The following is a 25173-nucleotide window of genomic DNA, read 5'->3' as shown; positions in this document are numbered from 1 at the left end:
AGAATTTTTTTTTACTTTTTTTCACTCGGAAAAAAAAATGCCGAAATGTTTACCATGGTCCATAATGCCCTCCGGAAGTCCAATTGGGTGGGTGGAACCATCCAATTTGCATTTAAACGACTAATTTACCGGTTTATAACTTGCACCGATTTCATTAATTCAAGTCTACCACGAACATTTATGACAACAAATAATGATCAAATATGGTTCTAAACGGAATTATATGACCCCGATATTTATCCCCTAGAATTTCAAGACTTTTCGATATCAGGCCCCGAGACTTCCAAAATTTCTCAAAAAGCGTGGATATTAGCCTTCAATTTTGAGAATTTTGAATTTTTTTCGCCTGGAAATAAAAAATTGTCGAAATGTTTGGGAGTCCCATTTGGTGGGTGGAACTATCAAGTTTTCCTTTAAACGACCAAATTACCGGTTTACAACTTGCACCGATTTCATTAACTCAAGCCTACCACGAACATTTATGACAACAAATAATGATCATATATGGTTCCAAACGGCATTATATGATCTTGAGATGTATCCTCTAGAATTTCAAGACTTTTCGACACCGACCCTGAAACCTCAAATTTTTTTCAAAAAACGTGGATATTAGCCTTCAATTTTGGTATTTTTTTGACTTTTTTCGCTCGGAAATAAAAATTGCCGAAAAATTTACCATTGTCCTTAATACACTCCGGGAGTCCAATTGGGTTGGTGAAACCATCCAATTTGCCTTTAAACGACCAATTATTCGGTTTACAACTTGCACGGATTTCATTAACTCAGGCATACTGCGAATATTTATGACAGCATATAATGATCATATATGGTTCCAAAAGGAGTTATATGACCCCAAGATGTATCCTTTAAAATATAAAGACTTTTCAACACTGGACTCCCAAACCTCCAAAATTATTCAAAAAACGTGGATATTAGCCTTCAATTTTGGAATTTTTTGACTATTTTTCGCTCGGAAATAAAAATTGCCAAAATGTTTACCATGATCCATAATAGCTTCCGGAAGTCCAATTGGGTGGGTGAAACCATCCAATTTGTCTTTATACGACCAATATACCGGTTTAAAACTTGCTTCTATTTCATTAATTCAAGCCTACGACCACGAACATTTATGACAACAAATAATGATCAAATATGGTTCCAAACGGCATTATATGACCCCGAGATATATCCCCTAGAATTTCAAGACTTTTCGACACCGGGTTTCGAAACCTCCAAAATTTCTCAAAAAGCGTGGATATTAGTCTTCAATTTTGGAATTTTTGGACTTTTTTTCACCTGAAAAAAAAATTGTCGAAATGTTTACCATGATCCCTAATACTGTCCGGGAGCCCCATTAGGTGGGTGGAACCATTGAATTTGCCTTTAAACGACCAATTTACCGGTTTATAACTTGCATCGATTTCATTAACTTAAGCCTACCACAAACATTTATGGCAACAAATAATGATCAAATATGGGTCCAAACGGTATTATATGACCCCGGGATTTATCCACTAGAATTTCAAGACTTTTCGACACCTAGCTTCGAAACCTCCAAAATTTCTTAAAAAGCGTGGATATTAAGTCTTCTTGTAATTTTTGGACTTTTTGTCGCTTGAAAAAAATACTGCCGAAATGTTTAGCATGATCCCTAATACTGTCCGGGAGTCCCATTGGGTGGGTGGAACCGTCGAATTTGCTTTTAAACGGCCAAATTACCGGTTTACAACTTGCATTGATTTCATTTACTCAAGTCTACCACGAACATTTATGACAAGGAATAATGATCATATATGGTTCCAAACAGCATTATATGACTCTGAGATGTATCCTCTATAATTTCAAGACTTTTCGACACCGACCCTGAAACCTCAAAAATTTCTCAAAAAGCGTGGATAATGTCTTCAATTTTTGAATTTTTTGACTTTTTTTTCTCTCGGAAATAAAAATTGCCGAAATGTTTACAATGATTCCTAATACCCTGGGGAAGTCCAATTGGGTGGGTGGAACCATCCAATTTGCCTTTAAACGACCAATATACCGTTTATAACTTGCACCTATTTCATTAATTCAAGCCTACCACAAACATTTATGACAACAAATAATGATCAATTAGGTTCCAAATGGCATTATATGACCCCGAGATGTATCCCCTAGAATTTCAAGACTTTTCGACACCGGGTTTCGAAACCTACAAAATTTCTCAAAAATCTTCAATTTCGGAAATTTTGGTATTTTTTTCGCCCGAAAAAAAAAATCGTCGAAATGATTACCATGATCCCTAATATTATCCGGGAGTCCCATTGGGTGGGTAGAACCATCGAATTTGCCTTTAAACGACCAATTTACCGATTTACATCTTGCACCGATTTCATTAACTCAAGCCTACTACGAACATTTATGAAAACAAATAATGATCATTTATGGTTCCAAACGGCATTATATGTCCCTGAGATGTATCCTCTAAAATTTCAAAAAATTTTGACACCCTCCAAAATTTCTCAAAAAGCATATTAGTCTTAAATTTTGGAATTTTTTGAATTTTTTTCGCCTGAAAATAAAAATAGCCGAAATGTTTACCATGGTCTTTAATAACCTCCGGGAGTCCAATTGGTGGGTGAAACTATCCAATTTGCTTTTAAACAACCTATTTACCAGTTTACAACTTGCACAGATTTCATTAACTCAGGCATACTATGAACATTTATGACAACATATAATGATCATATATGGTTCCAAACGGAATTATATGACCCCGAAAAGTATTCTCTAAAATATCAAGACTTTTCAACACTAGGCTCCGAAACATCCAAAATCTTTCAAAAAATGTGGATATTAGCCTTCAACTTTGGAATTTTTTGTCTTTTTTCGCTCGGAAATAAAAGTAGCCGAAATGTTTACAATGGTCCCTATTACCCTCCGGAAGTCCAATTGGGTGGGTGGAACCATCCAATTTGCCTTTAAACGACCAATTTACCGGTTTATAACTTTCACCGATTTCATTAATTCAAGCCTACCACGAACATTTATAACAACAAATAATGATCAAATATGGTTTCAAACGGAATTATATGACCCCGAGATGTATCCATTAGAATTTCAAGACTTTTCGACACCTGGCCTTCAATTTTGAAAATTTTGACTTTTTTTGCCAGGAAATAAAAATTGCCGAAATGTTTAACATGATCCCTAATACTGTCCGATAGTCCCATTGGGTGGATGGAACCATTGAAATTTCCTTTAAACGACCAGTTTACCGATTTACAACTTGCACCGATTTCATTAATTATTCAAGCCTACCACGAACATTTATGACAACAAATAATGATCATATATGGTTCTAAATGGCATTATATGACCCTGAGATGTATCCCCTAGAATTTCAAGACTTTTCGACACCGACCCTGAAACCTCCAAAATTTCTCAAAAAGTGTGGATATTAGTCTTAAATTTTGAAATTTTTTTACTTTTTTCGCCCAAAAATAAAAATTGTCCAAATGTTTACCATGATCCTTAATATCCTCCGGGAGTCCAATTGGGTTGGTGAAACCATCTAAATTGCCTTTAAATAACCAATTTACCGGTTTACAACTTGCACGGATTTCATTAACTCAGGTTCACTACAAACATTTATGACAACATATAATGATCATATATGGTTCCAAACGGCATTATATGACCCCGAGATGTATCCCCTTATACATCAAGACTTTTCAACACTGGGCACTGAAACCTCCAAATTTTTTTTTTAAAAAACGTGGATATATTAGCCTTCAATTTTGGAATTTTTTTTGACTTTTTTTTCGCTCGGAAACAAAAATTGCCGAAATTTTTACCATGATCCCTAATACCCTCAGGAAGTCCAATTGGGTGGGTGGAACCATCTAATTTGCCTTTAAACGACCAATTTACCAGTTTACAACTTGCAACGATTTCATTAATTCAAGCCTATCATGAACATTTATGACAACAAATAATGATCACGTATGGTTCCAAACGATATTATATGACCCTGAGATGTATCCCATATAATTTCAAGATTTTTCGACACCAGGCCTCGAAACCTTCAAAATTTTTCAAAAAACGTGGATATTAGCCTTCAATTTTGGAATTTTTTGACTTTTTTTTGTCCGGAAATAAAATTTGTCGAAATGTTTACCATGGTCCCTAATACCCTCTGTGAGTCCAATTGGGTGTGTGGAACCATCCAACTTGTTTTTAAACAGTCAATTTATCGGTTTACAGCTTACACCGATTTACCGTTTTACAACGGCCAATTTAATTAACTTGCACCGAACCCGATTTGAACCAAAATTGACCCATATTTGTTTTAACCTGTCAAAAAATGAATTGAACACGACTTGTTACTAACCTGACCTGAATTCAACCCGGCCCGTTCCTAACTCAACCCGAATCTAACCCAATCGTTACAAACCCAACCCAATATCAACTGATTTGTTATTGACATGACCCAAATTCAACCCTACTTGTTATTAACCCGACCCAAATTTAACCAAACCTATTACTTACCCGACCCAAAAATTCAACCCGATCTGTTACTAACCCGACTCGAAATTAACACGACTTGTTATTGACCCGACCTAAATTCAACCTAAATTGATCCTGACTTGATTTCAAATCAGCTGAAATGCAATTTAGACCAACTTATTATTGTTGATCAAAGCATTTTGTCTAGGGAGACCAAGTCGGTCCAGGCCTGCAAAAGAAAGGAGTATCATTCCCCAATTTAAGAGTTAAATATAGTATATATTTGTTATATGGTCAAAGGAGTTAATTATCTTCCTAAATTATAGATTATAGTTTCCTAGTATATTGTCACATATATTATAGTCAAAGGAAATAATTACCTTGATAAAAATGATAATTATCTCTTTATAGTTAATTGAACCCGAATATGACCTGACTTGGAAATGACCTGACCTGATTGTAACCTGCAAATTATTGACTTGAACATAACCCGACTTGAATCCGAGAATGATCCCACATGGAAATGACCCAACCTGATTATAACTCGCAAATTATTGACTTGAACCGAACCCGACTTGAACCCGAGAATGACCCGACTTAGCTTGAAAATGACCCAACCTGATTATAATCCGCAAATTATTGACTTGAACCTAACCCGACTCAAACCCGATTCTGACCCGACCCGATTCTGACCCGCAAATTATTGACTTGAACCGAGCCCGACTCAAATCCGAGAATTACCCTAACCCGTTTTAACCCATGAAAACCCGAATTAAACTCAACCTATTGTTCACATGACCCGAATGTAACCCGACCTGTTATTAACCCGACCTAAACCCGATAAGAAGTATGACCCGACGTGACCCGACTCAAGCATTACCCAACCCAAACCCGACCCGCATAGGTAATGGAATTAATCCGAATTAACCCGATCCGAGTTGACCCGACCCACTCTTACCCAATCCAAATCCGACCCATTTACCGGAATTGACAGCTCTGACATCTCTAGTTATAATGTAATATGGATTACTCGGTCTGGACTCTGGAGTATGCTTTTTAAGTAAACCTGTTCAACGGGTCGGGCCTGGCCGGACAGGGCTTTATCTAAAATGGGTCGGGCCGGACTAGGCCAAGCCTAATCCAAAATGGGCCAATATTGTCCATGGGCCATTAAGCCCGGCCCGGCCCATGAACATAACTAATCATAGTCGTAAAATAAAATAACCAAGTACATATCCAGGTAGTTCCTATTGCATATTCATTTTAATTATTGAGTTTTTAGAGATATGCGCACACTTCAAATAACAAGTGCACATAATTAACCTTTTTCTAATTGCCAATCAGAATGAAAGTTTGGGGTACATCTGTTCAATCAAAGAATCACAAATCACACACATCTCCCACAAAGCTCATTCTAGTTTAATTTCAGCCTCATTGCATTGGCACTATCCTAAAATTAGAAAATGGTACAAAGCCTAATTAATATCATGAACCTTTCCAATATGAAAATGCTTTTGAGTGGTATCTTAAAAGTCCTTGCTTCTAGAAGATGATCTTGTAACAAATTTTACCAAGTTTCTAATCTTATCTAATATGTTCTCAATACAAGATAGACCGGTTGGACAATAAGATTGATGATATGAACACAACATCTTATATGAAAAAAACAACCACCACTAACCAACATACCCCTTGACCCAAGACGATTTTTCATGTGCTTAACCATCACATCATTGTAACTTGCATTGTCAACCGTTAAGCTAAGCACTTTGTCATCTAAATGCCATTGATTAAGAAACATAAAAATCTCTTCGGAGATGCTTTATCCATCAAAGGGGGTGACAATGATGTGAACTTAATAATTCTTTTATGAAGTTTCCAATCATGATCAATAAAATGGGCAGTTATGCAAATGTAATGTTGCCAAGTATGTGATGATTTCCAATTATCAGTTGTCAAACATATTCGTCCGGGTGCATTCCTCAAATTTTTTTTAATTTTCTCTCTATAAGAGACATACAAAGAAAAAAGGTCTCTAGTTAAAGTTGCTCGACTAAATGGTTTAAATTTAGAATTAGCCTTTAACATCATCCGCCTAAAACCTTTTTCTTCTATGGTCGAAAAAGAATGAGAACCTTCAACAACATATAATAAAATCTCTTTTATTAATTCACTCATATCAAAAACAAATTTTTCCTCATCCTCAACCGCCTCACCGAGTGGAAGTCCCTTAGTTCGTTTTTTACACACATCAAGCAAATGACGTATTAAACGAGATGTGCCACTATTATTGTGGGCAATTAACTCCACTTTACAATGCTTACAAATAGCGATTCGCTCACCTTTTGCATTCGTTCCTTCCGTCATTTCTTGCCAAACTTTAGATTTCCTACTCCTTTTACGCTTACGGGCGGCATTAGATTCATCAACCTCGTCATCTACCGGCATTGACATTGTAGTTGCTTCACTTTCCATGGTTAAAAAAACTGCAAAAGTAGGTAAAAGTTTGATGTTATTCGATTAATCAATGAATGGTCTGGCTAAATCAAGTTGGAATTCGTTTAATAAGATAATGATAATTGAGACAAACAGTCTCTAGCATTTGGAAACATCTGCATCATAGGGGGAAAATTCACCCACTTTCCAAGAACAAAACTGACAAAGTATCAATGGCTAATTTAATAGCCTAAAAATGTACATAGCCCAATCCCATCGACAAAGTAAAGAAATTAAGAAGAAGACAAATCATGAAATCAAAACATTCATCACTGAATCCCAAAACAACCAACAAACCCATTTTAAAGAATTTGGTTGTTTTCACATCGTAGAAACAACTCAATATTCTTAACCAATTCTGTAATTTACCTAAACCCAATATCATCCAAAATCCAACATTATAAAACCCAGAAATTTCCCACAAAAAAAAAACAACAAAAATGCTAATAACAACAAAGGAAAGATTGAAAAGGGTTAAGTAAATATAATGAAGTTGGAAACGGCGGAAGCTTTGGCAATAAGCCAATTCCAATAGGAGAGAGAAAGAGAGAGAAAGATGGAGTACCAAAATAAGAAAGAGACATAGTATTAGAAATGGAATCAGTGCAACACCTTTCATGATCATGATAGGGGGCAAATTCACCGACTTTTCAAGAACAAATTCACCCACTTTCTCTATAAATAACTTCATTGCGTCATTTTATCAAACACCTTTCATACACTCCATAAATCCCAATCAATTTTCAAAATTTCTCCTTTTTAGTTTTTTAAAATCGAGTAGATGATGATCAATTAGCATTCAAACTTCAAAAAATATTATATAATTTAAAATCCAAGCATAAAATCAATAGATTCGTACATTTTTGAGAGCGGCGAGCAAGAATACATAAATTGACATAAAAACAAACGAATTTAGAAATTAATACACGAAAACATACCTTGGTAGTTGAAGATTAAGAGCGGCGAGCAAGAAGAAGGAATTTATTAGCTATAATCTGGGAATTTTTGAAGATTATAAGCCTCTTAAGTGTTACCCAATTTTAGCCTTTTTTTAACTTAGACTCAAACCTTTAAAAACCCATTATTTAATAGTCCTTTAAAAGCCCACCCCATTTAAATGTTGGATGGGTAAAACCCTTTTATAAAAGGGCTGGACTAGGGCTTTAAATGAGCCCCTAACCCATTGAACAGGTCTATTTTTAAGTTTTAAGTAGGCGAGCAGTCTGAGCATATATGCACCAAGAAGGCAAGAACGCAAAATATTACGTACATGTATATTGATCATAGAAACACTATTTCAGTTTACAACTCAAATGACATCTTCTAAACTCATGCAAACTATTCTCAAAAACCCATCTTCAATTTCTTCAAAATCCCAAGCAAAACAACTTCATGCCCAGATCATCAAACTCAAAGGATTCAACCCATATTATATTTCCACTCTTCTTTCTATCTACTCTAACCTCAATTTTTTACCTGAATCCATCAATCTCTTTCATACCCTTCAATCTCCCCCTCTTCTTGCTTGGAAATCTATCATTAGATGTTATACTTCTCTTGGGTTTTTCATTGAATCTTTGAATTGTTTCAATCATATGAGAGTTTCTGGGTTACACCCAGATCATAATGTTTTTCCTTCTGTTGTAAAATCATGCACTTTTTTGAAAAGTTTGAAGCTTGCTGAATCTGTTCATGCTTGTATTATACGTGTTGGTCTCGATATTGATATTTATACTGGTAATGCATTGATGAATATGTATTCAAAATTGGAGAGTTTGAGTGAGAAATTCGAGGACAACGGTAATGCCTTCCATGTGTTCGATGAAATGCCTCAAAGAAAATTGAATTGCAGGAGTTGTGATGATTTGTCTAGCACTAAAGTTGAGGACAATGTGGTTGATGGGGTTGAGTTTGATTTTGATGTAATGGGTAGTACTGGTTTGAATTACAGTCGTAGTAAGGGTAGGGGACCGGGTTTTCGAAAGAGTGGCGTGCAGAAAGTATTTGATGTCATGCCTGTTAGGGATCTTGTTTCTTGGAATACAGTTATTGCAGGAAATGCACAAAATGGGATGTTTGAAGACGCTTTAGCTATGTTAAGGGACATGGGAAAGGCGAACCTTAAGCCGGATACTTTTAGTTTGTCAAGTGTTCTTCCAATGTTTGCAGAACTTGTGGATGTTGTTAGAGGGAAAGAGATTCATGGTTATGCTATTAGAAATGGAATCGATGTCGACTTGTACGTTGGAAGTGGATTGATTGACATGTATTCTAAGTGCAATCAAATAGAGAATGCATACAGGGTGTTTATGCTTTTACCTTCTCGTGATAGCATTTCTTGGAACTCTATTATTGCTGGATGTGTTCAAAATGGACAATTTGATGAGGGTCTAAAATTGTTTAGAAAAATGGTAATGGCGAAAGTTAAGCCTGGGAGTGTTTCATTTTCGAGCATCATTCCTGCTTGTGCTCATCTAACAACTTTACGTTTGGGTAAGCAGTTGCATGGTTACATTATGAGGTGTGGATTCGAGGAAAATGTGCTTATTGCTAGTTCGTTAGTTGACATGTATGCAAAATGCGGGTACATCAAGCTTGCTAGGTGTATATTCAATAACATGAAACTACATGACACTGTGTCATGGACAGCAATGATCATGGGATACGCTTTACATGGGCATGCTCACGATGCCATTTCCTTATTCAAGCAAATGGAAAACGAGGGAGTAAAGCCCAACTCTGTTGCTTTTGTAGCTCTTTTAACAGCCTGTAGTCATGCTGGATTAGTAGATGAAGCCTGGAATTACTTTAACAGCATGATTCATGATTATAAACTATCCCCACAGTTGGAGCACTATGCTGCTGTAGCAGACCTTCTTGGCCGAGCTGGAAGGTTAAAAGAAGCTTATGATTTTATTTGTAAGATGTCTTCTCCTAGCAGCAGTATTTGGTCCACGTTGCTTTCTGCTTGTCGAGTGCATAAAAATGTCGATATGGCTGAAAAAGTTGCAAGAGAAATATTCAGAGTTGATCCTAGTAACATTGGGGCTCATGTCCTCTTATCAAACACGTATTCTGCTGCTAAGAGATGGAAAGATGCTGCAAATGTGAGAATAACTATGAGGAATAAAGGGCTATTGAAAGAAGCAGCTTGCAGCTGGATTGAAGTGAAGAACAAATTATATGCTTTCGTGGCAGGAGATAAATCTCATCCATGTTATGAAAAGATAAAGGAGGCTCTAGAAAAGTTACTAGAGAAGATGGAGAAAGAAGGATATGTTCCTGATACAGGCGAAGTGCTCCATGATATTGATGAGGAGCTCAAGAAGAGTCTGCTCTATAATCACAGTGAGAGATTAGCAATAGCATATGGCATCATAAGTACTCCAGAGGGAGCAACGATTTGCATAACCAAGAATATACGAGTGTGTAGTGATTGCCATACAGCGATAAAGTTCATATCTAAGATTGTTAAAAGAGAAATAATCGTTAGAGATAATAGCCGGTTTCACCATTTCAAAGATGGTAACTGTTCATGTGGAGACTATTGGTAGCGCGAATGAACTTACAGATTTACAGCATTGTAAATGGCCAAATACTTGGCAAACAAGACTGTCATAGTTCATGTTATTTGGTTGCAAATTGACAGTAACTTGCTAGCATATACAATTTAAAATAGAGCTGCATGTTTCTGGCAGCTACCACAATTTGGTCCAAATGTGGATGTCATGGGATGAGACTAAGTTTTACACTGGCTGACACTGGCCTACCGAAACCCTCCTCCGTTATTCAGGCTTGGGATTGGCAGAGGGAAACCCATTGGCGGAGTTAACTTGCTCCACTTCTGGGTTCTAGCAAATTTTTTGGGTCTTGAATTTCTGCCCAAATGAACAAAATTGCTTAAAATTGGATTTTGAGATGAAGAAGTCGTGCTGAATAATGGTTCAGCAACTGGGATGCAAAGTTCATCCCAAATCCAGAAAATCAGGCCAGGCCAGTCTGACCTGCTCAATAACAGACTCTCAGATGAAGCAGAGACTTCAGAATTGCACAGACGTGTAAACGATGCAATTGTTGTAGAAGTATCAATTTTGCTTGATTATTTGATGGTCTTTGCAGTTATTGTAGGCTGTAAAATATCGTTTTGCTTGACATTATAGTCAATACTCATTAACTACCTTTTTTCTTGTACATAATTCACATCAAGTGGCAGCGAATTAGCGATGATTGTTGGATTGTTCATCATTCATATGTGATCTCAGCTACTTGAGCTTGAACAGAGTTTGTAATTAGAATGTACTAGAAAGTAAATCAATGTAATAGATTTGACAACAAAGTTGAAAAGTACTTCAATTCCATGAAATGTTTCTGTCACTCTCATTGTGCTTATAATTAATATGAGATCCAATATCTGCTTATACTATTTTTTTTTCCTAGGAGGCCTAAGGCCTGAAACCTATCAGAAAATTACGTCTTAGCAAAAGAGTTCGGCATATGTGTTGTGATTCAGAAACTACACTAGTTGTTGCCCTTACAAACCATCTCAAAGGAGTGAAGAGGTACCAAGGAATAAAGATTTATCCCGATATCCACCATCATCACTGAATGAGCCAGTAGCTCAATGAAAACAGGAATGCAGGTGAGCTATCAGCTCTTCCACGAAGTAACAAGGTAGTAAATTTCAAGTATCACTCCGACTTTAACAACTAAACTAGCTAAATTAAATATGTTATAATTTTTTACGTAGTATTTACAAACTTTTTGTGTCATGTTAATATGTTATGTGTATGCAAGATTGCATATCATGCAACAAATAAGTCCAAGAACAAAATATAAAAGGGTCCGGTTGAGATTACATGTTGTTGGCATACCAGTCAAGCACAAATTTGTATGTGAAATCACATCTATAAATGGTACAATTTCACAAGTGTAATAATTTATTTAGAATAGTGACGATTCATTAAGTGTATTAATATCTTGACCCACAATTTCTTTCTATCCAAATATTATTTTGATTTTGACCCTTCATTTTTTAAAGAAATTATATTGATGAATGATGATTAGACTGATTTGTGAACAGTGTACCTAAGAACATCTAATGCCTACTTTGCTAGGGTTTGGGCCAGAAATTTTTTGGAGTGACTATATATATACAAGTATATTTCAGAAAATCCAAGGCTATGTTATGTATTTCCATATAAAGCAGTAGATTAGAGAATATGGGCTGATTGAGTCTTTATTATAGCTGGCACTTTGTGCTGTTAACAAGTAGACAAAATTGAGGGGCAAGAAAAGAGAGTTGAGGAAGTAAAATTTCTTGCCCCTTGTGTGTCTTCCTCCTTTGATTACTAAGGGGTGTGACCTTTGTTCACATAGGCAAATTGTTTCGTGTCAAGAGAATGCGTGTTCACTGATATGTGAAGTATTGCATCGTGTCATGATCCCTTTACATTTTTTTTAGAATTCCTTGCAAATAAAGGGAAATTTAAGGATCTCACTTGCTTGGGGTGAGAATCGAATCTCTCTTACAGAGGTAGAAGGAAGGTTTTCAACCAACTAGGTTACCCTTGATTTCCTTTACAGACATCCACCAAATTAAAGCACATTACAAACCGTTCGATATTAAGAAGTTATCCTAGTAAGTTGGTGTCTTTTTAAGAAGTTATCCTAGTAGAAAAAACACATACTTTGTAGAAAGTTTACCTAACTTAATATTATTCCTAAATTATACGCAACAAAGTTTGAGAGGGCAAAAGAATCCTCACAAATAGAGACATCATGATTGCATAAAATTATGATTCAAAAACTCAAAAGAACCATAATAAAAGTCATGCCCAAGTTTTATTTATATATAAAAACTTAATTACAAGCTTTATATAGTTGGTCAAGTTCTTTAAGCTATTGTAAATTGTCACCTTGTCACCTGGTATTATTTTCATTCGTCAACATAAAAATGACAAAAGGTTGATCACAAATCCTAGTTGATAAAAGTAAGTCATCCACCTTGCCAATACAAAATCAATCGTTTTCCTTCACAACATGTTTACTTTTTTAAATTTGTTACCATGTACTAATCAAGTGAATGAAGTGACTAATCGATTTTGATCACAAATTTTCGACACCCCTATAGAATTTGACCGAGCAATCTAATTGACATCCAGTTGAAACATTAATGGATGTGTGCTTTAAAACTTGAAAGTGCAATACGGCATATAATTAGTATAATCCGTAAGAAGAATAAGAACACATATTTCGAAGTAAGATAAACTTTTCTTAATTAGCGCTATAATTATTGTTGTCTACATGTACAAAGCATTGCTATAAGATAGCTTTGTATATCTTTTTTGGGTGCCACATTAGCTATAAGTTTAGAGATTATATTAGTAAATAAACCATATTAGTTAAATTTTGTAGTGCTAGCTGTTGAAATGTCATTGGTAGGTGTAATTATCATGTCGTAATCAATGCATTTGGGATACCTATCAATTTCTGCTTAGTGTAAAAAATAATTAAAAGAAAGATTAGTGTAGAATTAAAATATAGACAAATATAACCAAGTCATACTTATTGTTCTTAAACATGAGTTTTTGCTTGGCATGGTATTTGTTAATTAGGTCACAGAATCTTGTTATCCACTACTAACAATATTAGTATTAAAATCATGCAACTAGACTACATTTTTGCCTTTGGAAAAGCTTACACAAATAAATAAAAATAAAAAAATACAAATTGTGTGTGTGTGTTTTTTTTTTAAAAATGAAAACAATAACTTAGTTGAGGTTGATTTTTTTGGATGGTAACTTTGTTAGAAGGATTTCAATAAGATGTTGCCTTGCTTGGTTGGATTGCTTGCATTATTGCATATAATTACGCGTCAGTTGATTGCAACATTTTTGAGGTGTCTAAGGCCGAAGGAAGTGCTACCATATACTTGTATATATCAACCTCTTTTTTTCGGTTTTTTTGTTTTTGTTTTTTTGTACTCTTTCTTATTGACATGTAGATGGTTTAGTGGTACGAGTATTATCTCCTTGTAAAATTCTTTGTTTTTCTTCCCTTATTAATCTGTTTTTTTAATTATCTTAATTTCTAGCAACAATAACTTCCGCTTGTTATAGAAAAGTCACTCATCGTATTTGCCTAGAATATCTCCCTAAGATTGCTATTTTAGGTGATTGCTTGAGAGTAGGGGGAAAGGTAAGAAAATTCCCCTACTCCCAAGCATTTGTAGATGATGGGGCTCGAACTTGTAATTTGAACTTGTGACCTCCAAGTCACAAGGTGAGTTCCCTACCAACTCCATAAAGCATGCTTGGTCCCTAAGGCTGCTATTGGTTATAAAAGCATTTGCCTTTCTTGGTATTGATGTGCACAAGTGTATGAATGAGAATGTAGCTTGAGATCTCTCCGTTAACTATTTACAGTGACATTAAAGGTATTCTTGGTTGTTACACTCGAAGCATATTTGAACTTAACCCTTCTAAATGAGCTATTGCTTCATTATTGTTGGACTTAAGGCATGTGATGGACTACTAATCAACAGATCCAAAGTTAGGACTCCATTTTATAGCTTACTCCGTATTTGCAAAATGCATACAAAATAGGAAAATGACTATTGTTTATTTTTATGCGTTTATTTTTTCCTTTTACTTTAATTATTTGACATTAATCTAAATGTATTTACCTTATTTTCCTTACCGTTTTGTACTCCATGATTTATTGAAATGTTCGCGTGCTCATATAAACCATTAAATAAAGATAAGTATATATAGTTTACTTTGGAACAAAAGAAGAATAATAACTTAATCAAATTATTTAATTGAAGTGATCACTCATGAACAATTTATGTATTGAATGAAATTAGAGAATTTATTCCCCAACAAACTACAAACACCATCCAACCAACTTAAGCATAGGAATAAAGAATTGTAGAATAATAGTTATATTTTCCTTGGACAATTTGTCTCAATAATTCAAGCTAACTAAGAAGTGGTGATTGACAATTCGAATATAGAGCATAACCAAAAACATATTTGCATGAAATCAATATTTCCATATAATCAATCCTTTAATACATTTTGTACTATTTTAGTATTTTGCGACTATCAACTAATAAAGTACGGAGTAATAATTTATTTAGTTGATTAAAACTATGAATAAGTAAATTGCATAGTAAATTGCATAAAGTGCCTAATATTCAATCAAATTCGATTCACATCAAACACCCTACACGTCTATCCAGCAAAATGTATGGCGCATGCTACATGATGAAAAAAATAAATTAAAATTTCCTTTCATCAGTAATAAAAAAGGCAAAAGCTAACAGACATTCCAAAGACGTTAATTAAAATGACTAAAAATAAAAACATTAAATTAATTACATTAACCAATACTTGAGTTTGACATCCATTCTTACCTAAAATATCATCTTAAAAAATATAACACGGAGTAATTTGTTTTTACCGCCTTAAGCGCTTGTTAGCAAGATTCAATTATGTTTTTATCAAAAGAGATTCAATTAAAAATGATAAATTAACTAATTACACTTTAATAATTAATTAACACCAATAACAAACAATAATCACAATTTGCTGCTTTCTTCATCTTCCTTTTATTATCCTCTTCCTTTTTGTTTCTTCCCTTTGCCAAACTCTTCTTCTTCCTCCTTTCATTTTCTCTCTCCTCATTTTTTTTTTCCGGGAGAATCTCTCTCTTACACAGATCCAAACTCTTTAGCAGATCTATAATTTCCTGAATTTTCGATTTTTCAAGATTCGATTTTTAATTTTCCCTACTCAACTAGCTTTAATTTCAATCCTCTTCTTCAACGACTCTTTTTTCCCCTAATTTTCTCCATTATTATATCATCGCTGTGCCAATTTTTGGGCAATGCCGTATGATAATCGAAAAGTTGTTCCGTATTTTCAATAATCATCGCCGTTGAATTCGAGTTCTAGGGTTTTTTGTTTTCATTTTTTTTTTCTGGGTTAATAGTGTTATGCAGCCCCCTTTTTTCAACTCTTTATTACTGTTGGATCTGATAAGAAGGGCGTTTTTTATTTTCTAAGAATTTTTCTGGGTTTCTCTTAATTTTTCAAAAAATTGAACTTTTCTGATTAAACTGTAGTTTGTACAAATAGTAGGAATTATTTGGTAAAATCTGTTTGGTTGATCTAAGGGAGCTTTTTTCCCTCTTATTTACTTGTATAAAAGTAGTAATCTTTTAGAAATTTTTTAGTTTCCTCTAAATTTTAGTTGGGGCAAGGGTTTTTCTTTCCTTTTTTTTTTTGGGGGTCTTCAAAGTTTTTAAATTGGGTTAGCCTAAGCTGTTTGAGAGTGCTTTACCATGGATCATGTAATTGGTGGGAAGTTTAAGCTCGGCCGTAAGATTGGTAGTGGTTCATTTGGGGAGCTTTACTTAGGTACCGCGATTTTGCCAAATTTTGGTAGTATTTATTAAGAAGATATTATGTTTGATGGAATGTTGCTCTAAATTTGTGTTGATTGTTGTTGTAGGTATCAATGTACAGACTGGTGAGGAAGTCGCCGTTAAGCTGGTTTGTGTCCTGATCATTCTTCTTTTATGGTTTAAATTGGTGAAAGTTTACTGGTGTGGTTGAATTTAATGTTTTGTTTATAGTTCACAGTATATAGTGTTTAAATATGTATGTTTTATCTTAGTATATGCTTCTTATAGGTTAATATGATGTTGTGTGCTGGTACCTACAGGCTTGTTAGCTGAGTAATTATGGAGTAATTTGTAGTTTAGTCTAGCCAGATCATCATATATGTGTAAATTTTCTGCTGCTGTTGCAATCTTCAGTTCTTTTAGGTATTAGTTTAACCAGAAATTATATAAATATACATGAATGCTCCACTACTTGTCTCAATTGTAAATGAACAGCTATTTTTTAAATGTTGGATGATGACAATAGCTTAAAGGATGGAGTTTGTGAGTTCTTTCTGAATAATGCATAGAGTAGTGAGAGTCCCATTATTTAGACCTTTTTATTTCCACACATTGTGTTTCTTCATGTACGTGTCAACAATTTTTTCTGGTTTGTATTTGTGTAAATGGGAAACAAACCACTTTCCATCGAAATATTTTTCTCTGTCTGCGTATTTCACACACTAAAATATTTTGTTTATTATAGGAACCTGCTAAGACAAAGCATCCTCAGCTGCATTATGAGTCAAAATTGTACATGCTTCTTCAGGGAGGCAGTAAGTGACCTCTCTTTCCTTCCACCTCTCTGTGATTTGTGAATGTTTGTTGATTATAGAAGGGTACGCTAATCTGTATATTTTCTCATCTGAAATGCAGCTGGTGTTCCCCACCTAAAATGGTTTGGAGTTGAAGGTGAATACAATGTCATGGTTATTGATCTTCTTGGCCCAAGTCTAGAGGACTTATTTAACTATTGCAACCGCAAGTTTTCTCTAAAGACAGTTCTAATGCTTGCTGATCAAATGGTAAGCTACTTTTTAAACAGTAATTTGCATTGGATAGATATCACTTGCTTAATGTAATTTCCCTTGGTTTCTTATGTAGATCAATAGGGTGGAATATATGCACTCAAGAGGCTTTCTTCATCGTGATATTAAACCTGACAACTTTTTAATGGGTCTTGGACGGAAGGCAAATCAGGTACACCTTGAACTTGAAGAATTTTCTCTTCATCTGTGTCACTGTGAGGATTTGACTGCTAGGTTTATTTGGTTATGTTACTAAAGCTTGATTCCAAGTGCTTTTTGTTTGAAAATACTAGATATCAAGATGAGAATAATGATCTTTAACTATTGTAGCCTGTAAGCATATGTCATAAATAAACGTTTTTTTTTATTCACTCTTTGCTCATAACCCATTAATGTTATTTTTCTAGTTACTTTGGTTTGATGGTTTGCCAGTTAAAGTAATATTGCTATGAAACATTTTTTTTGAGACTGCATTCGCCGCATTGTGGTTACAAGGCAATTTTTGTGACCTTTGGATTCCTGGATTCAAATTATTTCAAGTTGTACCTCCTTGCACAGTTGCACATTTCTGGCTCAGATACTGTGCTCCTTCATGTTCATATTTGATCTCTGTCCCAGAGTCCCAGTCATATGTTCTTGTTATTTCTTGATCTGTCCGTGTGTAATTTTAAATTTATTAGTATGGGCTTTTTGCTTGGTTTAAACTAATCAGGAACTTCCTCCTCTCTTACTGAAACCATCAGAAATACCTACATCGTCTCACATACCTGACAAGGGCCTTTTCTTTCTCTTGGTTTGTGAAATCCCAGACCTGATACTGTGATAGGGGTGAGTGGTGACCCCTTTTCTTGGGCACGATAGTTAAGCCAACATCTCACTTATTTTTGAGGTCTTTCTTGTATCATGTGTTGAGTTTTTGTCTTTTAAAGTGGATAATTATCATTGTTGCCTTTTCTTATTATTTAAATATATAGGCCTGCTGCCAATCATTATGAGTCTTATGACCTCTTCCCTTTTTAGAGTATCTTTCTAATGTGTAAATGGCTCACTTGATGTGGGAAATGAAGAATTATTATGATTGGATGTGAAGGAGTTGAATTTTATTGGGTATGGTTGCTTCAGTTTGGGTGATTGTTGTCGCAACTGAAAGACATGACAATGCAGATTGCCTATCACTTGAATGCTATGCAAAAAGGTGTCATGTGGATGAATATCTCTGTTAAGGGGCTTAAAGGTGTGATCTGCCTAGTGGCAGCTGGCGAAGTGGCTAGTTAGCTATGATATTTTTTCTAATGTTGTTTATCTCATTGTTGCCCTTGCTCTGTTATTGGGATTTGGTAGTTGAATCTTATTAGTTTGCAGAATAATTGACCTTTCAGATGCTTGAGGTGGTTTGGTGACTGGTCAATATTGATGTCTGATGTTTGAGTATGTTCTTTTTCTTTGTGCCTCTCTAAATTAATCCTGCAAGCTAAAGATTGCAACTGTGAAAGTTGATGCACCAATTTTGGTCATTTAATCTGTGCCAAAACCTGTCATTGTGCAACTACTTTTTATGTGCCACAAAGTCTATTGTATACCATAGAAAATTTCTTACTGATTCATCGAGTATATATATATATATATATATATATATATATATATATATATATATATAATTGATTAATTAGTTAATTTTAACATCAATATCATACCCTATTGGTTTGTTTTTAAGCAAAGGAAAGTGTTACTGAAATGTCAATAGTAAACTAGAGCAAATGATTCACAATTTCACCATTATAATATCACTTGCCTTTTGAGTTTCGGTTGGTTATTAACTTATTATAAATTTCAAGATCATTGAAATATGCTTACTTTTCCTGCCAATTTCTGTTGTTCTTCTTGCAGGTGTATGTCATTGATTTTGGCCTTGCAAAAAAGTATCGTGATCTTCAAACACACAAACACATACCTTACAGGTACTTTGACATCCTCGTGTACCCACTTGTAGCAGAATAATACATAAATTTTGAAATGATGGCTTTCGAGGTCTCTTAATCCACGCTGATCCTACATCATCGTTAAAAGTAAAATTCTTGGATGTGCCTTAAGTTTGAACTGTTAGGTTTCATCTGTTTGTGGGGACTCTTGTAATGTACTGAACAAAATAGTTTTCAAATATTTAAGATTTAAATCAGATGCGGTTGGAAAATTTTGAATTTTGCTAGCCTATACATAATATAGGGAAAAATGAAACTTTGCTGAATGTTGTCATTACTTGTAGAATGAGAAGATTTCAAGTTAATTTGTTTAGCATAATTTGTTTAGATTTTAAATTTATATATCCTTTGTTTTTTATTAGATGCATCACTTTTGTAATTGCGGACCCCAAGACAATTTTTTGAGTATTGAGGTATGGAAAGAAAAAAATAAAGAGAGCTATGTGATAGGAGAAAGATGAGAGAATTTATCAACTAAAAAGGAAAGATATGCATCCAATTAAAAAATGGAGGAAGTATGTGATGCTATAAAAAGTGCCAATATTTATTTAAAATAAAAATCATAGAACATTTTTGTTAAAACAGTTCACTTGCACATTGAGACAAATCTTGAAATTTTACGAGATCTCACATGATTGTGTTTTTCCTATGAAACTTACAACAGTATCAGAAGGTAGAGTATGTTAATAGAGTGAAAATAAATGTGTTAAACCTAAAACAAAAAAATAGAATAAAAAATATTGTTGGTGCTCATATATGTCATATTACATGCTTTAAGTTCTAATTAATAAATATAACCTACACTTTTTAAATAGAAAGCTAGTGCTATCAGCTAACTCAATAATCATCATGAAATCATCATTTGGTGGCAAAACACTGGCAACTTCCTGAATTATTTTCAACTCACAACAGGGCTATCATGTCTTTCATTTCTTATTTATATTTGTTAGTGCTAATTATATGTTTTTTATTAGTGCTAATTATATGATTTTTTGGTTGTCAATGTCATCTCTGTATTCTCATGAATAACGTTATGCAGAGAAAACAAGAATCTCACTGGGACTGCTCGATATGCTAGTGTCAATACTCATCTTGGTGTTGGTAAGTGAGATTGCCTTTTCACCTCTGATTTTCCATTGTTTGATAGTAACTCTTTATATAGTCATATAATTGTTGGCTGTTATTCTATTTTCTTTTTTTTGAACTTGTAACTGATTTTTAAAATTTTATTTTTAGAACAAAGCAGAAGAGACGATCTAGAGTCCCTTGGTTATGTCCTTATGTATTTTTTGAGGGGAAGGTAGAATTCATTTTTTCCCCCTTTGTCTTAATTATATACACCTTATATTTCATGTAACATGATTTACTCATGAAGCATTCTATGTGTCAGCCTTCCATGGCAGGGCTTGAAAGCTGGAACTAAAAAGCAGAAGTATGACAAAATAAGTGAAAAGAAAATGCTTACGCCCATAGAGGTATTGACATGTGCTCCTGCTGTGCCTTTTGGATTATCTTACCTAAAGGGGCTGGATTTCTAGTATTACAAGATTATACCTTCCTCTTTTATACTTTGTAACTGTGAATTTCAGCCTTTTAAAGCTTATTGCTGAATACAGGTTCTTTGCAAAAATTATCCCTCGGAGTTCACATCATACTTCCACTATTGCCGATCATTACGGTTTGATGACAAGCCTGATTACTCATATCTTAAAAGACTATTTCGGGATCTTTTCATTCGAGAAGGTATTCATTATTTTTACTGAAGTGACAAGCTATGTGTTTTCTAGAAATCATATCTGTGTATAATATTGCCCTGGCTGGAATTGTCAAATTACAATAGTAATGTCATAAATTGTTTGTTGGTGCAGGTTACCAATTTGACTATGTATTTGACTGGACAATATTGAAGTATCCACAAATTGGTTCCAGCTCCCGTTCACGGGTTAGTATAATGGCTATATAGCTATTCTTCAAAACTTTTTTAATTATCTATCTCACATTGCTATATGCTTTTATCTCGCAGCCAACTGCGAAACCTGCTTTAAATCCCGGACCTTCTGCTGAAAGAGCAGAGAGGACTCCAGGTAATTTTCCTTCTGGAAAGTGCTGTTAATCTTCTCTCAATGATCAATTGGGATAAGTAGAAAATAACAGTTAATCTTCTCTCAATGAAAGTGCCATTAAAATACTGTTTGTTTTGTGACCTAGTAGGACAAGAACTCCGAGATAGATTTTCTGGTACAGTTGAGGCATTTACTAGAAGAAATAATTCTAGCTCAGGTTTGCAAGGTGATTCACGTCATAGATCATCAGATGAGCCATCATCAAAGGATGTGGTAAGTATATATAAATGCTTGCTTTTTGTAGGAGTACCAAGACTACCAACCATGAGCAACTAAACTGTTTCAAACGAGGGGTCTGTTTTGTTGCTTAAACGTTACAAGTATTATTTTTATACTACCTCCGTTGCGTATTATTTACTACGATTTGACATAAAGTAGAGAGGAAAAATGTCTAATCGTTGCAAATAAGATGTAACGGAGGTAGTTTTTAATTTGGGCCGTGCTGGTAAAGGAAGCCTGATTTGGCTTCTTGCTGATCCTGTTTAATTAATCATCTTAGCGGATATTGTTCTAAATTTAGGGGGGAAAATAAGGTAATACTAACAATCTGATTTATGTTCAGCAAGCAGATCGGGAAAGAGGTCGTATTTCTAGGAATGGGAGTACTTCAAAGAGAGCAGTTGCATCATCAAGTAGGCCAAGCTCTTCTGGTGAGCCCAGTGATGGTCGCTCAAGCAGGTTGATGTCATCCGGTGGTCGTCTGTCTACAACCCATAGGATTCAACCTGGTTTTGAGTCGAAGACATCTACTCTTGCTCGTGTTTCTGCTGCAAGGCCTGGACGAGATGACACCCTAAGGAGCTTCGAGTTTCTATCTATTGGTGCCGGGAGGAGAAAGTAAGCACTAAGTACATGCTGAGCTTTGTTTTTGGGTGCATCCTGCTACAAAATGGAGATATAATCAAGATCTCAAGCCTAGTTTTTAAAAGGTTTTTCACCTGGGTTGTTCTCTGCAAAAATGTAAATGATCAGTTCCAAATCTGACACTCGTAAAGCTTAACGGGATATTCCATTTCCTTGCAAAGATTGTGCTCTCCCAGATCCTTTCACCATTAAATGGCTGTAAAACCTTCATTTCCTTCCTACCATCCCAAGAAGAAAAGAAAAGGAGATCGCACTAGGAAATTGTCTATATGTTGAGACTTGGACAGTGATGTTTGCAATGAATAATTTTGTTGTACTATATGATGAAACAATTTGGCAAAAGAACAAGATGATGTTTTTATAACTTTTTTGTGTAATACAGATTTATGATTTTCACTTAATCGAGTATAGGTGTCTTTGATTGGATGCATGTTCTATTGCTCATTTCGTAGTTTGTACATCCTATCTTGAAATGTTTGTATGCGATCTAAATAGGCTTTTCATCTTACTGTATGTGTTGTATAATGGCTGGAAGAGTGACGAGTCAGTTTTTGATGGGCAACATTCATGTCAGGGAAGGTGGTTTGTGGTTTTTCACTTTGGAGGCATTGGAGCCATGAGAATAGTTAGGCATTTAGCTGTGGGTCCATTGAGGTAGAACGTAGAAGACGCCTTGCACACATGGAGCAAGATTTGAGCAGGCATCCTTGACACCAAGAAAGGCACAAGGAGAAAATAAAATGTGAAAAGTACATCAAGAAACCACAAACTTGGTTCGAACAATTGTAATGTACTCAGCTTGGCTCTTAGCTCGTTCACATCCTATACGTATAGGAGGATTGGGGCTTTTGCGTATCTGTTAGAGTACGATGGGTGGTGTTTATAGAGCCGAGAATGGCAATGCCACGGTGCCAGCAGAGTGGTTTGGTGACAAGGTTTATATATTCGTCCGGGAGAATAACAAGCGTACCGAATATATTTATAATTTTCGACTCTTAAATGAGTATTATCATATATTAGTATAAGTTTGATTTGGGAAATATGAAATGATTACCGATACCTATAATGCGACTCCAGAAAAAAAGAGTTTGTGATTAGAACCATCTCATATTCTCATGCAACTCCTGATTGTTATTTCAACATAATTCTGAAATAGCTACATAATTAAATTAGGACTTTATAGACCTATTCATAGGCCTTTTTATTCTTCAAAACATATTTATATGAACCCTGGAACATCCCCCATAATTGCTATAATTTTGAAAAATATTTCCGAAATCGGTATAAAGGCATAAATTGTAACCTTCTTTCTTTACTTTTTCAAGCCTGAAATAGAAATAGGTTGAGGTGCTTCCCATGGACCCTACAAAACCACATGATGTCATTTTTATGGCTGAAAATATTCACTTTGCCTTAAAACGGTTAATTTAGCTGATTATGTACACGACCCACTTCATTAAAGTAGAGCCATCACGTGCTTTTATGTGACCAACTAGTGACCGTATATAGTTCCAAATGGTCAATTTAGTTAGTTATGTACATGACCCACTTCATTAAAGTAGAACCATCACGTGCTTTTATGTGACCAACTAGTGACCGTATATAGTTCCAAACGATGCTATATGACCTTGGAATGCCTCCACCACTGTCACTTTAGTTTTCCACACTGGTCACAAAATCTCAAAAATAGTTTGAATTCATGTATTCTAGCTTTCAAATTTGCCTTTATAATATAAATGATCTAATGTTACTTTGACATATACGTGATATACCAAACTTGATTGTATTACGGAATAAAATTGAAAATAATACTTCATATTCTACTTTTATGTTTTACTATGTATTTCAAAGCATAAAAATATTGATGAGAAGGTTTTGTGTGAGTCTGTTTCATGTGAATCCGGTTTATAATGCATACTCCCATCTCCTACCCACCCTAGCCCCTGCCGACGGCCGGCGATCTTCTCCCTCCAAACCCCCGGTGCCAGCGACCCTCCCCGATTACCGACCCAAAAGAACCCCAACACACACGATTCTATAGTCGTCAATTGATGAAGCATAGCCACAACTCCACCACCACCGACCCAAAAGAGCCCAAACCCAAATCGGCCCTCCTTCACCCTCATCAACCTAGAAACGTATTAATTAACAACCCACCTTCCTCAAATCGCAGCAATTAAACACCACTGTCATCGAATACTAAACGCTAAATCCAACGTCGACGTGCTGCAATTTGGTTGTGCTTTGATGGTTGCAATTTGATGGTTCGATTTGGTTGTGCTTTAGTTGTATGTTGCGATTTGGTTTGATGGCGATTTGATGGTTCGATTTGAAGGAGTTGATGGTTCGATTTGGTTGTGCTTTAGTTGTATGTTGCGATTTGGTTTGATGGCGATTTGATGGTTCGATTTGAAGGAGTTGATGGTTCGATTTGGTTGTGCTTTAGTTGTGTGTTGCGATTTGGTTTGATGGCGATTTGATGGTTATTGTGGTGGGATTGAGGTCTCGCCATTTTCATGAAGGAGAGAGAAAATATGATCTGCAGAGAAAGAGGAGAGAAATGGTCGGTTGTTTAGGAGAGAGAAAGAGAGGAAGGAAGGGTTTTAATACCTGACCATTATAATATAATTTCTGATCATTAAGATTTTTTTTTCCTTTTTGTATGACCGGACTCGTGAGTGAGTCCCGTTCTGCACAAAACTTTTACAATATTGATTGACAGACATAACCTTATCACCCAAAATTAT

General features: G+C 35.1%; 3 protein-coding genes across 4 annotated transcripts; 2 read left to right on the top strand and 1 right to left on the bottom strand.

The window, feature by feature from the left end:
• Positions 1 to 5484: 5484 nt before the first annotated feature.
• Positions 5485 to 8142, bottom strand: LOC110689571 (zinc finger BED domain-containing protein RICESLEEPER 4-like). Its single transcript, XM_021866343.1, has 2 exons — positions 7923 to 8142; positions 5485 to 6974 (listed from the first exon to the last, which is right to left on the bottom strand). Exon 2 carries the CDS (start codon positions 6961 to 6963, stop codon positions 6265 to 6267), a length of 699 nt encoding a protein of 232 aa, XP_021722035.1. The 5' UTR covers positions 6964 to 6974; positions 7923 to 8142; the 3' UTR covers positions 5485 to 6264.
• An 87-nt stretch (positions 8143 to 8229) lies between these two features.
• Positions 8230 to 11358, top strand: LOC110689415 (putative pentatricopeptide repeat-containing protein At3g23330). Its single transcript, XM_021866201.1, has one exon. It carries the CDS (start codon positions 8298 to 8300, stop codon positions 10536 to 10538), a length of 2241 nt encoding a protein of 746 aa, XP_021721893.1. The 5' UTR covers positions 8230 to 8297; the 3' UTR covers positions 10539 to 11358.
• Positions 11359 to 15602: 4244 nt separating this feature from the next.
• LOC110689413 (casein kinase 1-like protein 10) lies at positions 15603 to 22856 on the top strand. 2 transcript variants are annotated; one of them, XM_021866199.1, is made up of 14 exons: positions 15603 to 16406; positions 16501 to 16541; positions 17139 to 17208; positions 17309 to 17457; positions 17537 to 17632; positions 19348 to 19418; positions 20479 to 20540; positions 20676 to 20739; positions 20830 to 20914; positions 21056 to 21182; positions 21308 to 21381; positions 21463 to 21523; positions 21648 to 21775; positions 22125 to 22856. In XM_021866199.1, exons 1-14 carry the CDS (start codon positions 16331 to 16333, stop codon positions 22401 to 22403), a joined length of 1383 nt encoding a protein of 460 aa, XP_021721891.1. In that variant the 5' UTR covers positions 15603 to 16330; the 3' UTR covers positions 22404 to 22856. The 2 variants fall into 2 exon arrangements, with proteins under 2 accessions (XP_021721891.1, XP_021721892.1); XM_021866200.1 differs by having other exon boundaries at positions 15604 to 16406; positions 21651 to 21775.
• Positions 22857 to 25173: the final 2317 nt, after the last annotated feature.

Source organism: Chenopodium quinoa, unplaced genomic scaffold (genome assembly GCF_001683475.1).
Source record: "Chenopodium quinoa cultivar QQ74 unplaced genomic scaffold, ASM168347v1, whole genome shotgun sequence".
NCBI lineage: Eukaryota > Viridiplantae > Streptophyta > Magnoliopsida > Caryophyllales > Amaranthaceae > Chenopodium > Chenopodium quinoa.
Note: the sequence above shows the minus strand (reverse complement) of the source record. Positions and strands in the feature narration are given on the sequence as shown.